Source organism: Colletotrichum karsti, assembly GCF_011947395.1.
Source record: "Colletotrichum karsti strain CkLH20 chromosome Unknown Scaffold66, whole genome shotgun sequence".
Lineage (NCBI taxonomy): Eukaryota > Fungi > Ascomycota > Sordariomycetes > Glomerellales > Glomerellaceae > Colletotrichum > Colletotrichum karsti.
In genome coordinates this window covers 175,723-192,443 of record NW_024065966.1, presented here as the reverse complement: position 1 = coordinate 192,443, position 16,721 = coordinate 175,723, and the positions used below count along the sequence as shown (strand labels likewise).

Here is a 16,721-nt window from a genome sequence, read left to right as displayed (position 1 = left end):
CCATTCTCCCCGACGGAACACATATGACGTGGGCCTCGGCTGCCAGACCGCCAGGTTACTCGTTCCACTGAGAGAAAACCCCAACCTCTTGTTGCTCGCGACCCATCCTTCGTCTATACCCATCTGATGTCGGTGTGCTGTACATTTTGCCGCTGCTCAACCCAACTCTGGGCTCATAGGGCGCGAGGCCCTGCATTCCCCCTTACACGAACTGGGCCTGGTGAACCCTGTGATCTCGCAAACGTCCCGCCCGCCAGGAACTTGCTGATGTTCCGCCCGGGTCATATCCAACCCGAGGGCCAAATCAGATGCTGTATGCGAGTCCGCGGCTCGTGTCATTCCATGTGACGCAACGACAAACCAGCTTAGGCTCGACATCGACAGTTCGTCTGGGTAAGACATCTCAGATTAGCACGCGCCTAGCCAACCACCCCTCCTCCCGAATCGACGGAATTGCATGCGGGGATCGATTGTCTCGCCCGAAAGCTTGGTTCACTAGCAACAGAAACCGTCGAATTTAGGGAGTTGTTGATAGGATTGCCTTTAGCGCCTCAACACTTTCTGCGAGATTAGCGTGAAGAAAACCATATGTTGTGGCTGGTAACGAGGATGGCAATCAGTACAAGACACCTTTGAGCTGTATGGCCTCCTAGTTGCTGTTGTTTTCTCTTCGCCGCTGTCGCCTTTTGTTGCCTCGAGTACCGTTGCCGTCACGGTTGTCACTGCCGTTGCCGGCGTCATCATCACCGATGATTCGGTTTGGCTGCCAAAGCCTCAGCCTCTTGCGGTGAAGCTCGCAGCTTGACCCGCGGGTCGACACCATGGGATAGCGGCACAGACATCACCGATGCCCGTGGCGCGAAGAGGATCTCCAGAGCTAAGCATGCGGCACGAGAGCATGTGGACGAACTCTTGATTTAAGCTTCAGCTTCAACTAATATCGGCGCCATGTCATTTCCTGACAACCAGATAGCATCCCTCCATCTCAGCCCACGTGCGGCGGTGCACGGTTGGCACTATGCGCAACCCGACAGTGAGTCGACGGTTCAATCTTGAGAAGATATAGGGGTTGAAGGAGTACAGAGCTTTCGACTCTGCTCGGGATTCACCTACAGCTCATCCGAGTCATGCGGGCCGGGTCCCCAGATGCCCGGTCTTCTGTCCCTTCGCTTTGCCAACTCCTCGTTGACAGTCTTGAGGTTGTTATACTCGGGGCCGTCTTCTCCCAACCCCCAGGCGAAGACGCCGCCGATTCGCATGCGGTCCACGATGGCGGGGAACTTGCGACGGATGGCATCGGGGTTGTCGTAGGTCCAGAATTTCTTCTCCGCCCTGTCCAAGTAGTAGTAACCACCACCCTTCTCGTCATACTTGCCGTCTTTCTCAGCCCGCGCGAAAGATTCCTTGTCGCCCGCGGAGACTCCATCCGCCCAGCTGAAGCCTCCCGTCTTCCCAAGATCAGCGCCGGTGACGGGGTCCTCCATCAACGGCGTCGGGCATCCGACTTCCTTGCCCTCAGGGCAATCAGTCGTCGAGATCCATTTGGTATAGAAGGCGAGACCGAGATTGATCTTGTGGGCAGGAACCCCACGATTCATGTAGTTCTCGACGGCGATGCGGGACAACTCGAGACCGGTGTGGTGCTGCGTGACGTTTGCTCGGCGGCCCACCATGTCGTAGGCCATGACATTCATAAAGTCGAGGGCGCGCGCAATACGGGGTGTGTGCTCCTTGGTGAATGCGATCATGTCACCCTCGAGCCCAGGGGTCGCAGCCGAGATGAGTTTCTCTCTGGGAAGCTGTCTGCGAATTTCCTCAAGTAGCAGTGGGTAGGCATCAATCTCCCACTTCTTCTCTTCGTTGGTGATATTCTTGTAGTCCTCGCCGTTTCCGCTTGGATGCAGGTTAGAGGGGGGGCCCGAGGAACTTGGCTTTTGGCACTCACCCAGGGTATTCCCAATCGATGTCGACGCCTAGTTTGGTCAGCGTTCCTGCTTTTCATATCGCGCCAAGGTTAGGCAGGGCTTCTACCATCAGCACCGGTGGCCTTGACCATGTCGGCAACGTTTTGAGCCCATTTCTTCCGCGACTCGGGGGTACGAGCGGCAGTGTCGAAGCCCTTGTTGTCACTCCAGCCACCAATGGCCACCATGACCTTGGTGCCGGGTCGGAAATGGGTGCGAACCTTTTCGACAGTGGTGAAAAGCGGCCACTCTGCAACGTCCTTGTTGAAAGTGTCGGAATTCATAAACGCCAGCTCAACATGGGTAATCTGATACGCGATCTCCTTGGAGGGGACGGTAGGGTGTTGGCTGTGACGCGGCGTTAGCAGTTGCAACGGCGGACGAAAGCGGTTGAAGCTATGCAAGGGAACAACAGACCCGGTGAGGTACATGACGTTCTTCAGATTGCCGTTAGGACTAGGCCAAGGGCCGGCGAGGTCTTCGGCGGACGCCATGGCGGCGGACTGCACGAGGATTAGCAGGCCGCCTAGAGCCGTGGGAAGCAGCTTCATCCTGTATGATGCTGCCGACGGTCGACGGCTTCTTCTTTGCTTGTCTTTCCTTTTCCTCTGGGCGTTGAGAAACCTCGCGTTAGTATACACAGAGGGCGGGCGAGGTTAAACGCGGAAATCGAAGATCTGAGAGGAAATTGGGGGCTAACAGATTTAAAAATAAGAATAAGAAGAAGGAAAAAAGATGGGATTAAACGCGGTGTTCGTTCTTGCCGCTGTTTCCCGCCCCGGGGCTTTCAACTGCCTCAACTGCCTCCTCGCTAGGATCGACTCGGTGCAGGAACCCCGCTGTGGCGGATGCCTCCTTTGAGCAGGTGTTTCTTGCAGCAACTGCTACAATTCGATGGAGCTGGAGCGTGGGGGGGACGGACGACCCCGCATCAATTAATTAACCTTGTTTCCACTCTTGACCGAGCTAAACAAGTACGTACCGTTTTGGGTGTCGTTGAAGCTCTCCGAATGAGAGGACCTCGAAGAACTGGAGGAACCCGCGGGAAAGCTTCATGAGACTTTTATATGGGAAGCCCCTGTTACTTCAATCCATCTCCGAGTCGGGATGTTAATTGCACCAAGTCATTTGTTGCAGCAGCAAGGTTTGGGTTGAGGCTTACATGGCGGCAGTGCCTGGCATCGTCGTCGCGTCGCAATCATCAAAATAATGGACGAACATGGGACCGGATGGTGACTTTTGCAGCGTTTTCGGTCTCGGGAGACAAGACATGGCGCCAAACAAGCTTTCCAGACATCCCTTCCGTTTCTCTGCGCGTGCTCGGCCATTTAATGCCCGTGTTCCTGCTCTCCAAACATTCAAAATAGCCAGGTCTCCCCTGGCCTTTGCTCTGAGTCCCGTTTCGGTAATCTCGGTGAAGGGAGCTCAAGTGGGGCAGTACTCACCTCGGTGAGCTGTTCACCTTGAAAATTTCCATCCCGGGCACGATTTTCGCTCTGGCTTCGGTCAGCTTCTGCTACAACTACCAGCCATTTATTTCTCCGTACCAGTACGCCACCAATTGACCGTGTCTGACGCAGACCAATTGAGGCCGCAAACATGTTCGAGAACCTCTGCACCCTCCCTCTTTCGGCCGACATCTTTGCCCAGGCTCTTCACCCCACCGAGCCGCTGTTGACCGTCGGCCTCTCCTCCGGTCATGTCGAGACATTCCGCCTGCCGGCCCCGGCAGACAAAGCCTCCGATGCGTCGGGAGACGCCGACACTAGCATTTCTTCCACCGGACGAGGATCTATTGAGAGCGCCTGGCGCACGAGACGGCACAAGGGAAGCTGCAGAGCCTTGGCTTACAGCCACGACGGATCTGGTGCGTACCTCTTCCTGCAAGTGCGGCCACAGCGAGCAACCCAGCTAACCCTGTTCTTCCTACAGCTGTGTACTCGGCCGGCACCGATGGTCTGATCAAGCACTTCTCCCCCGAGACCGGAAAGGTCATCTCCAAGATCGCCATCCCGTCCTCGAACAAGCAGATCGACGCCCCGACCCTGATGCACGTCCTGAACCCCCAGAGCCTCCTCATCGGCTGCGATTCCGGCGCCATGCACATCTTTGACTTGAGAGATGGCGCGCCTGCCACCAAGCCCGCTCAAACCAACTTCCCCCACTCCGATTACGTCTCTGCCGTCGTCCCTCTTCCTCCGTCCGCCGAGAGCACATCCGGTTTCCCGAAGCAATGGGTCTCGACCGGCGGCACCACACTCGCCGTCACCGACGTCCGCAAAGGCGTGCTTGTGAGGTCGGATGACCAGGAGGATGAGCTGCTGTCTGCAACTTACGTTCCCGGCCTCGGGCCCAAGAACAACCGGAACAATGGCGTCGTTGCCGTCGGCTCCGGATCTGGCGTCGTCACGGTGTGGGATAGGGGTGCTTGGGACGACCAGCAGGAGCGCATCATCGTCGACGGCGGCAAGTCCGGCGGCGAGAGCCTCGATGCTTTGGCTCTGGTGCCTCAAGAGCTCGGATTGGGCAAGAAGCTGGTTGTTGGTCTCGGTGACGGCAGCTTGCGGGTTGTCGATTTGGTTACTAGGGACGTCGATCAGGTCGTCAACCTTCGACACGACGACGTCGAGGGTGTCATCTCTGTTCTTTTCGATTCGGAGAACCGCCTGATCACCGCCGGTGGCAAGACAGTCAAGGTATGGGAGGAGCTTTCAGAGCTCCAGGGAGAGGAGGAAGAGGAGAGCGACGAAGACAGCGATGACGACGAAGACGGGGCGACCGGAAAAAGAGGCGCCGACAGCGATAGCGACGATAGCGACAGCGACAGCGATGGCGGAAAGAGGCGAAACAAGCGACAGAACACAGGCGCTGCCGCTGCAGCCAAGTTTGGCCCCATGGGCGCACACGGCATTCTGGGCTTTGACGGCCTGGACTAAGTTATATAATCAATGATACCCCTCCAGGGCCGCCAAAAAGATAGGCACCCGTTGGAATAGATTCAACTCAGCTTTTGAAACTTGCATCGAATCGCCTTCAATCAGGTTCAAACTCTTCAGTGCGGAATCTGGTCGGAACGCCTGAACCGAATGAATAAGGTCTCATCAATGATTCCCAGGCCGACGCAGATCTCGCAGGATGGATCTGAAACTACATAGATCTAAGAGACGTCCACATTCCGGCAGTTGTTGATCGCCGATCTTGAGCACCGGCGCCGGAGCATGGGAAACCTCCGCGCTGGTCGGACCCCGCTCCCCGCCGATGACGCTTGACTGACTTACTTATACCTCAGTCGGCCCCAAAGCAGTAACGCATGTTGTCCTTGTTTCAACTAATTCTTGAAAAGAAAGTCGCGATCAGCTCACTTCCCGCATCATGAACTCCATCCAGCCCTTCGTCTTTGGTATTTCGACGCCCAAAGTGTTCTTCGGGCCTGGCACCCTGAACGAGTTGGCCGGTGAGCTGAAGTCCCGGAACCTCTCGAAACCGCTCATCATATGCTCGCCTTCTCGAACATCGCTCGCTTTGAAAATCCAAGGCAAGCTGTCAGACGCAGGCATCACAGACACGGACATCCTGGACACAGCCAAGGTCCACAACCCCAGCGAGATCATCGCGCCCGCCGTAGCGCGCGCAAAGAACCGAGATGCGCTCGTCTCAGTCGGAGGTGGAAGCGCCGTCGGCCTGGGAAAAGCCATTGCCCTCCGCACGGGAATGCCGCAGGTCGCGATCCCAACGACGTACTCGGGCTCAGAGATGACGCCGATCATCGGAGAGACGAAGGACGGCAAGAAGACTTCGACGACGGACCCCAAAATTCTCCCCAAGGTTGTCATCTACGATGTAGACCTGACCATGGACCTGCCGGTCAACGTCAGCGGCCCAAGTGGTCTCAACGCCATGGCACACTCATGTGAGTGTCAGAACGCCCGACAAGACATTAACTTGGTGCTGATTGCGAGCAGTCGAGGCGTTGTATTCCCGTCAAGCCAGCCCCATTACAGACCACCTCGCATTTGAGTCCATCAAGGCACTATCTGGCGCTCTGCCAGTCATCGTGACAAACCCGTCGTCAGTCGAGGCGCGAACGTCCGCCCTTTATGGCGCGTTCCTCGCCGGTCTTCTCGCAACGGCAACGGGTATTGCTCTACAGCACAAACTGGCTCATGCCGCAGGCGGAACCCTCAATCTCCCTCACGCGGAGACGCATTCCATTTTCCTCCCACATAGCATTGCTTACAACGCGAGCGCCTTCTCCGAGGACACCGTACGTAGGCTGTCTGCTGCCCTCGCCCAGAGTACAGAAAGCACCGCAGCAGGCGTCGTGGCCGGCTTGAACCAGTTGCTGCGATCACTGGACATACCGACCGGCCTGAAAGATGTCGGCATGCAGGAGAAGGATATCGATCGCGTCACAGACGTGGCCTCAGACACGCCATACTGGAACCCTCGCCCGCTGGGAAAGGCAAAGATTCGCGAAATCATCCGCAGGGCGTGGGCCGGAGAGCAAGCCAGTACTGACCTCTAGATAGTTGTATTTCTTGATATCTCTTTGGTCTATCATCTACTGCTCTTACGCCCCCGGTCTCGAATACTCCAACTGTCTTACACGCTTCCATGTTTCTCGCACCACTCTTTCTTGAGCTTCTCGGGCTGTTTCCGTCTCGGAAGGTCCTGCAGGGCTTGATGACGTCAGCTTGTGTTGCCAACCGTGTCCGCGCCGCAACTTACCGGATGGCCAGGTAGAGTCTACCGCCTAGCTTTGCTTCAGGAACAACAGAGGTATCTTCTGGAGGGTTGGCGATGGTCACCAGACCGCCGGCTTCTTCCAGGATTGCGATTCCTGCCGCGACGTCCCTGAGATATTGTCAACCCCGATCCAGCACGTGTCCCCCGGACTCGACTTACCACTCCCAGCAGCCACCCTCCCACCAAATATCGAATGATCCCATTGCTGTGTAGGCCAGATCCAGCGTTGCACTATCCCGTCAGCAAGAGTCTCCCAGAGAGCTACGAAACAGCTCACCTTCCTAAGCTCCGCACGCCGTGCACCATACCGCCCTTGCCACCTCTTCCGCCGCGCTCAGCCGCCATGTTCATGAAGCTCTCGACCTTTCGGTGCATGTTTCCATCCGGCGTGTCCCGCCGGTCCTTGCCCCATTCGCAAGAAAAGACGCAGCCGCTGGGCGCGTTGGCTGGCAGCGGGCTGAGGACCAAGGGCAGCCTCTGGGTCTCGTTCATCCATGCGCCGTGGCCCTTGAGGGAGGAGAAGGTCTGGTTCAGGAAGGGCGCATTGATGACGCCGATGACGGGCTTGCCTTTTACGGCGAACCCGATGGAGACACAGAACATGGGGAAGAGATGGGTGAAGTTGACGGTGCCGTCGAGGGGGTCGATGATCCATGTCGGGCTGTCGTCGACGAGATAATCGCGGGATGCGCCGGCCGAGTATGTTTCCTCGCCGATAAATCTGCCGTTTGTGAGAATCGATGGAGGGGCAGAAAGGCAGTTCGACAACAAGTGACTCACTTGTGGTTGGGGTACTTCTTCGCGACCGAGGTATGGATGAAGGCTTCGACCTCTGGAAGAAAGACGGTTTCGTCAGCAATTCACTCCCGCCGCAATTGACCACCCAGAATGGCCTACGAACCCGTGTCTGTCTTGGTCACCAAGTCCACCGAGTTATCCTTCTCGGTAAACACTTGAGAATCACCGCCATTGAACCTCGACCTCGCCGCCGTCATGAGCAAAGCTCCCGCCTCTTTGCCGAGCTGCACGGCAAAGTCATAGATCTCGCGGAGCTCATTGTCGCTGATGTCCGCCATTGTGGCCGTTTCACGAGGAATCAAGCTTTGAAATGTCACAATGAAGGATACAAGTCGAAAGAGAAGAGTTGAAACTGCAAAAGAAAAAAGGACACACGACACGGCCTGCTTACCGGACCGGGTTCGGGGTTGGCAGCGCAGTGCTTACTGATAAACAGTCACCTCAGTGCGGTGACTCGACCGCTGGGCCGCCGCCAGCCGAGTGCTGGAGACCGCGGAAGCACAGCGGGATGACGTCCGGCTCACTATCGGGCCAGGTCCCTATCAGCGGGGAATCCCCGCACATGGCCCGCCTCCTGAGCAGGCACAAGAAGACAAGAAGAGGTCCCTTGGGCGTCCAGTTGAACCGGATTCAGTGGATAGAAATCACTAAAATTGGTCCCAGAAGGCCCTTGGTACCTGTTGACCTTGGTAGGGTGGAACTCCGAGTCAGGAGCTCCCCCTCCTTCACCCCTCCCTCCAAGACCTGGGGAAGAGGCCAGGAGGCCAGGAAACCAGGAGGACAGTTGCTGCTCGGCGAACCGGATCAGATCGAATTGTGTCCGTGGGAGTTGTGGGAATGCCTCTTGACTTATGTCAGTTACGTGAGACTCTTCAAATCCGGGGCAAATCTACCCCGCGGCACTCATCACATCGCCAACCGCAACACCTCGCCGGCAGAGCATTCTTGACGCAACACGGAACAAGACTTATCCACTGAAGCGAAACTCTTCTTTATGAAGAATAAGAGCCTCGCCATCTGAAGTTGTCATTCATACGGTTGAATTAGATTGAACACGAATCACCGCAGCTCGTCTCTCATTCCTCAACTCCCTCCACAATGGCCAGCCGCATTCTCCTCATCAACGGTCCCAACCTGAACCTCCTGGGTACCCGGGAGCCCGAGACCTACGGATCAACCACCCTCAGCGATGTCGTCTCCATGGCCGAGAAGCAGGCCGCCGACCTCAAGATTCACATCGAGAACTTCCAGTCCAACCACGAGGGCGGCATCATCGACCGGATCCACGAGGCCAAAGGCAACATCGACGCCATCGTCATCAACCCCGGCGCCTACACCCACACAAGCGTCGGCATTCGCGATGCCCTGCTGGGCGTCGATATCCCCTTTGTCGAGATTCACATCTCCAACGTCCACGCGAGAGAAGCATTCAGACATCACAGCTATCTCAGTGACAAGGCCGCGGCTGTCATCTGCGGATTGGGTGTTTTCGGTTACACGGCGGCCATCGAGTTTGCGGCGAAGCACATGAAGGTCAAGCAGAAGCTTTGAATGGGATTAATGACTCCAAAAAATAAAAGCAAGTTAAATATTGTACATTCGCTGTCGCAATTTGTGTCGTGGTTATCATGAAACTCCAGCTTATAGCGATGCCGTGACAGTAGTCGAAGGCTCTTCCACCCTCAGCCTCATATCCCTGACCAGCTTAGCCCAAGCAACAGCGCCTCTCTTGGCCAGCTCTTCCGGCACGTCGTGGTCCTCCTCCGACATCCTCCTGTTGAACAGCTCGAAGCTGACCCAGCCCTCGAAGCCGAGACCCTGGAAGATGGCTGCGCAGATTTCTCGCACGGGAAGATATGCTCCTCTTGAGTACTCGCCGTAGAACAAACGGCAGTTTCTAGACCAAGACATGCGCGACGGCTGCTCGGCGTTGTAGTAGGGGTGCGTCGGGCAGAGCGGCTCGGCGAGGCGCTCGGCGTCAACAACTTGCACGTAGATGATCTTGGAAACGTCGACCGTAGTCAGAAGTCTCTGGATGGAATCCTTGACGGCCTGCTCGGCATCTTCTGTCCTTCCGGATGCCGCGCAAGGGTCGGCGAAGATGCGGCCGGCGATGTTGAAAGTGTCGAGACACATGCCAAAGTTGGGGCGATCGACTCTTTGAATGACATCCCAGCACGTCTCCCAGACGTCGACTCTGGTACCCCATGACAAGCTCTCATATGAGAACTGAATAGGTGGGTTGGATGCAGCACCAATGTCTGCTACTTCTTGCAGGTCTGCGACATGAAGATTCAGGTCCTCGGAGACCTGCTCTGCGGGGAGAACGTTGCTGGGGATCTGGATCAAGTCGGTGCCCAGAACGTGGGCGAGCTGGATCCATACGCGCAGCTCCTCAATTCTGCGAGCGTGTTGTTCACGGTCGATGAGACCTTCGAAATGTTGGAAAGGTTGGAGGCAAAGGATCTCGATATTGCGGGCATCGCACATTCTCTTGACGATCTTGGCGGCGGCCAGCTGGTTCTCAAGGAGGGCGGCACCGCCGGGAAGCTGTTCGGCAACGTCCATCATGTCCTCGTGCCAGAGCTCGATGCCTTGGTAACCGTACTTTGCTGCCATGTCCATCTTGTGCTCGAACGAGTGGCCAGCCCAGCATCGCCCGAGCGACATGGTGCTGATGGCTAAACGGGAAGGCATGATGGGTGATTTGTGAATGTGTGGAAAGATTCTCAACGGGTATCGAACGCAAAGAAACAAGACGTAAATGCGAAGAACGATATGTGATAGGTTCGAGAAATGATGAAGGTGGCTGTCAGATGGAAGGAGGGAATAAGAAGTAAGTGGGAATCGAGGGGAAGGAGGGTTCTCGCGTATTCGCTCGTATGTGTTTGTCCTCGGCAACAGGGGAATCAGGAAGATTATTTGCAGCTCGCAAATCGAATCGTCGACAGAGCAGTCCCAGAAACAGACAACTTTGTCACGGATACGCAGGCCAGGCTGTCCAATGGTCTCATACGAAGGCGTACCATCTCATCCCCGGATTGCACCGGGTCTCCGAGTGGGTTTGGGGCAGGAAAGTCATTCACCCGCCGTCTTCCCCATCTCATCAGCACCGAGTGGTTACAGGCCTGGCGATCTAGAAATTCTGGGGTGCCCGAAGATAGCCGGGCCACTCTGAATGACGCTTTTCCATGTGCCAATGCACCCCACGAGTGTTGTAAGAGGTGCGCAATGCTCATCACCAAGGCCGGTAGTTGATGGAGTGGTGTAAGTGATACGCTTGGCAGCTGGTGGCGACAGTCTTCACAAGCGTGGCCGGCTGGCAGGATAAACACTCCCCCTGAGTTGAAGAAGGGGATAAACATTCTTCATCTTGCGCCTTCGGTCGGGTGGGCGGCCCCGAGCTATCATCAGCCAGGGGTTTTCGCTTTTCACACTGCTTCGTACCTTTCGCGTCTTGTTCCCAGGCTTCCGAGATCCAGAGCCTTCGGCACTTCCCACTGGCTCTTCTCTGGAGAGTTCTTTGCCGGAAGACCCTCATGGAGACAACGAGTTTCCGATACGAATAGCCCTGATCGAACTTGTAGCACGCTGATGAACCCCATCTGAAGCCCCGGACTTTTCCCCGTGTCCCGCAAGAACAATTAATTATTATTGGACCTCATATCCTGGCGGCAGAGAAAAGAGACACAAGCGAAAGAACAAAAAGTGGCTTCAGATCGTTTCCTCTAAAATCTCATAGCGCTTGGTGTTTGCAACCACTCAAAGTGTCAACGTTTCCAATCCTTTGCTTGCAATATTCTACACTATATTATCATCATCGCCAGCCATTTCAATCATTCAAACAGACTTCAGCACATACCAGATACCCCTTCCAAAAAGACTGAAGACTCCTTTTCCCCTTATTGCCAACCAACATACACACACAGCCAACTACAAAATGGCGAGCCCCGCTGTCCTGGAAAAGCTGGACGAGCCTATCGCGTCAAAGATTGAGCAGCTCGATCGTCACGGATACCTTTTTGGCCAGAAGATCACACATTCCCTGTCACCACTTCTACACAGCACCATCTATGAGGGCATCGGCTTGAAATGGGAGCAGATGCGCCTGGACTCGGCCGATATGGCCATGTTCCTGGAACTCATCAAGCACCCCAAATTCTACGGCAGCTCCGTCACCATGCCCAACAAGGTCGCCATCATCCCGTACCTCGATGAGCTGACAGACGAGTGCCGCGACGTCGGCGCCTGCAACACCCTCTACGTCCGCGAGCGTGACGGTAAGCGGATATACTGCGGCACCAACACGGACGTCATCGGCGTCCGCGAGTCGTTTGTGCAGAACGTCGCCGACCCGGACGCCGTCTACCACAACAAGCCCGCTCTCGTCATCGGCGGTGGCGGCGCCGCCCGCAGCGCCGTCTACGCCCTGCGCAAATGGATGAAGGCCACCGACATCTACCTCGTCAACCGTGACAAGAGCGAGGTCGACGCCGTTATCGCAGAGTGCACGGAGCGGGGCTATGGAGAGAACTTGTTCCACGTCTCCACCGTCGAGGAGGCGAGAGATCTCGAGGCCCCCGGCGCTATTGTGTCGTGCATCCCCGACTTCCCTCCCAAGACGCCAGAGGAGATCGTGGCACGTGACATTATTGTCGAGTTCTTCAACAAGGACAAGAAGGGAAGCATTTTGGAGATGTGCTATAACCGTAAGTTGCTCCTTGCTCGAATAAGTGATCTAAACCTAACCGAGAACAGCTACTCCCTTCACCGAGATTGGTGCTCTGGCCGAGGAGGCCGGCTGGCAAGTGATTCTTGGTACTGAGGCCATGATCTACCAAGGTCTGGAGCAGGACCGTTACTGGACAGGCAAGGAGGTTGACCAATTGCCCGTTCAGAAGGTGAAGGAGGTGATTGCTGCTAGGCTGTCACAACATTCAAAATTGTAAAATTAATAAAGCCATGGGACGACTTGCATACATACATTCATAGCGACTGTTTTAACAAGACGAATTATGAGATTGAACCACTTACCAACGGAAACTTGATGACGACTGGGTGAGGTCAGTTCGGTGAATCAGTGTCTTCTATGTAAATAGTATCTTTCTCTGTATATCCAGCAACTCGGCTTAACGTCCCAAGTGTGAACTCGTCAACATGATGAAAATGACAATCATCGAATACGAGTACGCAACATGGATTGAGTAAGTTGCGATTGACAGTATGCATCACATTAAGTTGGCACAATGCTGACGAAGGCCACAGCGTCGCACATGTACCAGGAAAGAGCCTCATTGGATTAACATACGTAACTGGGGCACTGCAAGAGCAGGAGTAGGTTGGTACTACTAACACTATGTCTTGGAGCACATAATTTCAAGCAGCCTCGAACTTATGGCAACTGCAATGGTATCACATGAAGAGGAATGCGTCAATCCCAAAGGCAACGTTTTCTTCCGCTTCCATGACGAGATGGTTGAATCAAAAGCTTCTCCAGCATAGCTGATCGGTTGGATTCAAATTGATAAAAACTTCTCCGGAGTACATTCACTTCGATATGCTCTGTTTTGCCCGCTCAAGCTCATGTCCAGTCTGAAGTGCCGTAATTCCGTGTCTACCTTGCCGTCTGCAGACAGCTCATCAGACAACAAGGCGTTTCTTCGACTGACTTGCATAACACTGAATCAGAATACCGGAATCACTACGGAGGTTCACCGAGGCGCACTCCGGGAGGTGAGCTTTAAGGAGTTATGAATCATTAATACACAACCAAAGTCTGGATTGTGTTTGCATCACTCTTGAATCTGAACAAATCTTGCACAACTGTGGATTATTCTCCAGAATTCCCCGTCAAAACTTCGGGACGGTCCCAATTTCGTTTCGCGGGTGGTCTCGCGGGTGAATATTCCCTATCTCCTGGGTAAAGATTCAAGCGCCACGCCCGTCCACGAAAATCGAACGGCAATCGCACCACAAACTGTGGAAACTGTCCACGAGAAGTCGGGACGAAACTCGATAGCAGTGGTATATAACGAAAACAGGCTGGCATTTCTATCTCCTTTGATTCTTGAAGCGGTTTTGCACGCAGCAAGCCAGTTACAACTTTGTTCGCTTTGGATCTTGGGATCGACGTCATCAGTCTCACGAATAATTCTTCCGCAACTTCAGAAACATATCGATGCCACGAGTCTATGGGTGGCATTCTTGTACCAATGGGGCTAGATTTCATCGACTTGGCACTCTTGGCTTGGCCTCTACCTCTTGGCTGGACGAACTCTGTTTGACACGGAGAGCTAGCCGTTGCGGTCTGTTCGCTTCGGATGCGTCCACGTGAGAGGATCACACTCTCAGTGAGCCTGGAAGACACCGGCGGTTCCATGTAGCCTCTGGGATACCATGTCTTCCAAGGCCTGCAGAACGGTGGCGGCTCATCGTCTGGGTCATGCAACACAAGTCTGGGGACATGGGGAACAGTCTCACGTCAGGACTTCCCCGTCTGTGGACACCTTCTGTAGGTACATTGACCGGCTCATTACAACTAATATGTACTCGCAGATCGTGTAACCTTGCGGCTACAACAGCCTCCGGCCTACGAATAGACTGGAGGGAAAAAGATATTACCTCGACGTACCTGTTCCCCCAGTGCCCGGCCGGGTTGAGTCCACTTCATGCATGGAGGCTCAACCAGCTTCGCCTTGCAATCACGTTCCGACCGTCCTCCTCTACTTCGGGTATCACCTCCGTTCCGTTTACGCCGTTCCGTTTTCGTTTACGCTTTTTACTCGAACTGTTCGCCTCGAGCGAACAGGGTGCAATACGGTGCACTTCACTCGGTATCTCGATGTGGGATGAATTGTGAATTCCTTACGAGACTCGAATCTTGGAATATCCACCGTCACCCATTCAAACGCCCTTAATCCGTATTAGTAAACCGTGTTCCGAACCGTTAGACGCTCGGCTTTCTCTCTACCTGGCTGACCTCCCCCTCGTCCGACTTCTCTCCGAGGACGACATCGTCGGAGTCATTCTGTCTAAAGCTCTGGTCTTCCGCCAACTCGTCCATAATGGTCTTGTTCGCCCTCCAGACGGGCTTGATGGTGAAGAGACGGTCCATGGTCTCCAGGGGCACCGACTTGGTCTCAGGCACCAGGAAGAAGACGAAGACGGCCGAGCAAATCATGAGGGAAGCGAAGAAGAAGTACACTCCGTAATCCCAGGCGTTGAACATCTGGGGAGTGAAACGGGAGATGATGAAGTTCCAGAACCAGTTGTTGGCAGCTGCACTGGCCTGGCCAAGAGATCTACAGGTATGGTTAGCCCAAGCACTCGAAAACTGACCGATTTTCAACTCCAAACGTACCTCGTGTTCTGATCGAACATCTCCGAGTTGATAACCCACGGAGTACCGTTCCATGAGGGGGTATAGAAAACGGTCCACAAGTAGAAGAAGACCATGGCAGAGATGCCTCCGCTAGAGAGGCCACCGGTGCCCTTGGCTGGGTTGAGAGCGAGGTACCCTCCGATGTACCACATGCAAAGCGATCCGCCAATGGCACCGATCATGAGCAGGTTGCGGCGGCCGAGGTGGTCAATCAGCCACAGCAGCCAGACAAAGGTAACGACGGTCTTGACCACGCCAAAGATGCCGGTGGTGAGGAAACCGGTGTTGGTGCCGGTGATACCAATACTCTTGAACACCGTGGGAGAGTAGTAGTTGATGGCATTGATTCCGGATCCGTTTTGCCAGAGGAAAAGCTGAGCCGGGTTAGTTGTGGAAGTTGAGGTTTCGGATCGGAGATCTTACCATGCCACCGAGGAAGAAACGCCACTGGACCTTGCTCTGCTTGAGGGCAGCGAAGGGCTTCCAGAAGCCAGCGCCAACTTCGGTCCTGTATCGCTCGAGTTCGACGTCGATGTAGTTGACCTCCTCGACGATGTACTTGTCGCTGGGATCCAGGTTCCTGTCAAGATTCGATGGTTAGCTCACATTGGCGGCCACAGATCTCAGTCTTCGCCGGAACGTACCTCATCCAGCACAGGTTCTTCATGGCCTCCTCTCTCCTGTCCTTGGTGAACAGCCAGCGAGGCGATTCAGGGATCCAGAAGGCTCCGATAAGTAGGAGACCAGCGGGGATCAGCTGAACAGCAAAGGGAATGAGCCACTGAGAGTGGCTGGGGGCCATGGTAGAGTCGACTCCGTAGTTGATCCAGAAACCGACAAGACCACCGATCTGCCAGCCGAGCTCGTAGATGCCGACGAGACGCCCACGCACGGCGGGCGGGGAAAGCTCGGATATGTAAATGGGCGTCATGTTGGAGCATCCGCCCACACCGATGCCAGCGAGAACTCTGCCAGCGAGAATGAGACCAAGGCCGCGCTCTCTGTTGGCGCCGAGCATCATACCGGCGCCAAGCATGAAGACGAGCGTGAAGACGATCAAACTCTTCTTACGACCGAGGAAATAACTGCTGACATAGGCGAACAAGCTGCCGAAGAAGGCACCGGCTTGGTAGACTGAGACGATGTTGGACTTGAGCAGAGCCAGTCCGCTGGTGCTGTAGCTCTCGAACTGGAACTCCGTCGTGAAAGACTCCAGCGCGAGTGTGGTTCCGATGAAGGCGGAGTCATAGCCGATCGTGCAACTGGCGAAGGATGCAATGCAGGCGCACATGTAGACGCGCCAGTTGTAGACGGCCTTGGGCGTCGGCCGATCCTCGACGAGGGTGAGGAGAGGCATAATGGCGGTTGTGGTTGTCTTGAGACGATGATGTTGCTCGGGCCTTGAGACAGTCTGAACTCCAAAGCAAAGTTGGGGTAGAGCAGTCCTGAGGAGTGAGAGAGACGTTCGTACGATCCAGGGGTGCCTTTGTTATATGGTTCAGTCAAAGATCCCAAGGCAATGGTAAGGACTGACAGGTGGCGTGTCGGTTCGTCTGGGGAAAACTCTGGGGGACGTTTATGCGGAGTTTGTTCATCCCACGCACAGAAACACGGGGTGTGACCTATTGCATCCGGGGTAATAGGCTCTGACGACGCTTTCGCGTACGAGATTCGGGATGGTTGACTCTGGGGTGAACACTTCTCCCTCTAGCCAGAGTCACGTTTCCTGTTTTTGCCTGGACTCCGAACCGGAGCAGAATCTGCACCTGGCGACTGACTCGACTCCATAACGCCGTGGAGAACGGCAAAGGATTTGTTCTCCGCACTGATCC

General features: G+C 55.1%; 8 protein-coding genes across 8 annotated transcripts; 4 read left to right on the top strand and 4 right to left on the bottom strand.

Moving 5' to 3' along the window:
• Positions 1-1,109: 1,109 nt before the first annotated feature.
• CkaCkLH20_12874 (glycosyl hydrolase family 18) lies at positions 1,110-2,515 on the bottom strand (the record flags this gene model as incomplete). The annotated part of the gene is made up of 4 exons (XM_038895586.1): positions 1,110-1,893; positions 1,946-1,973; positions 2,032-2,312; positions 2,394-2,515. The coding sequence occupies 4 exons, from the start codon at positions 2,513-2,515 to the stop codon at positions 1,110-1,112; spliced, it is 1,215 nt and encodes a 404-aa protein (XP_038739148.1).
• A 1,048-nt stretch (positions 2,516-3,563) lies between these two features.
• CkaCkLH20_12873 (WD repeat domain-containing protein jip5) lies at positions 3,564-4,900 on the top strand (the record flags this gene model as incomplete). Its single annotated transcript, XM_038895585.1, has 2 exons — positions 3,564-3,831; positions 3,897-4,900. 2 exons carry the CDS (start codon positions 3,564-3,566, stop codon positions 4,898-4,900), a joined length of 1,272 nt encoding a protein of 423 aa, XP_038739147.1.
• A 436-nt stretch (positions 4,901-5,336) lies between these two features.
• On the top strand, positions 5,337-6,489 carry CkaCkLH20_12872 (iron-containing alcohol dehydrogenase; the record flags this gene model as incomplete). Its single annotated transcript, XM_038895584.1, has 2 exons — positions 5,337-5,874; positions 5,927-6,489. The coding sequence occupies 2 exons, from the start codon at positions 5,337-5,339 to the stop codon at positions 6,487-6,489; spliced, it is 1,101 nt and encodes a 366-aa protein (XP_038739146.1).
• A 45-nt stretch (positions 6,490-6,534) lies between these two features.
• On the bottom strand, positions 6,535-7,786 carry CkaCkLH20_12871 (inositol monophosphatase; the record flags this gene model as incomplete). Its single annotated transcript, XM_038895583.1, has 6 exons — positions 6,535-6,643; positions 6,693-6,818; positions 6,870-6,941; positions 6,988-7,431; positions 7,491-7,542; positions 7,612-7,786. The coding sequence occupies 6 exons, from the start codon at positions 7,784-7,786 to the stop codon at positions 6,535-6,537; spliced, it is 978 nt and encodes a 325-aa protein (XP_038739145.1).
• Positions 7,787-8,606: 820 nt separating this feature from the next.
• CkaCkLH20_12870 (uncharacterized protein) lies at positions 8,607-9,059 on the top strand (the record flags this gene model as incomplete). Its single annotated transcript, XM_038895582.1, has 1 exon — positions 8,607-9,059. One exon carries the CDS (start codon positions 8,607-8,609, stop codon positions 9,057-9,059), a length of 453 nt encoding a protein of 150 aa, XP_038739144.1.
• A 90-nt stretch (positions 9,060-9,149) lies between these two features.
• Positions 9,150-10,205, bottom strand: CkaCkLH20_12869 (3-dehydroshikimate dehydratase; the record flags this gene model as incomplete). The annotated part of the gene is made up of 1 exon (XM_038895581.1): positions 9,150-10,205. One exon carries the CDS (start codon positions 10,203-10,205, stop codon positions 9,150-9,152), a length of 1,056 nt encoding a protein of 351 aa, XP_038739143.1.
• Positions 10,206-11,448: 1,243 nt separating this feature from the next.
• Positions 11,449-12,457, top strand: CkaCkLH20_12868 (uncharacterized protein; the record flags this gene model as incomplete). Its single annotated transcript, XM_038895580.1, has 2 exons — positions 11,449-12,217; positions 12,267-12,457. 2 exons carry the CDS (start codon positions 11,449-11,451, stop codon positions 12,455-12,457), a joined length of 960 nt encoding a protein of 319 aa, XP_038739142.1.
• Positions 12,458-14,454: 1,997 nt separating this feature from the next.
• Positions 14,455-16,246, bottom strand: CkaCkLH20_12867 (uncharacterized protein; the record flags this gene model as incomplete). The annotated part of the gene is made up of 4 exons (XM_038895579.1): positions 14,455-14,809; positions 14,869-15,263; positions 15,313-15,469; positions 15,534-16,246. The coding sequence occupies 4 exons, from the start codon at positions 16,244-16,246 to the stop codon at positions 14,455-14,457; spliced, it is 1,620 nt and encodes a 539-aa protein (XP_038739141.1).
• Positions 16,247-16,721: the final 475 nt, after the last annotated feature.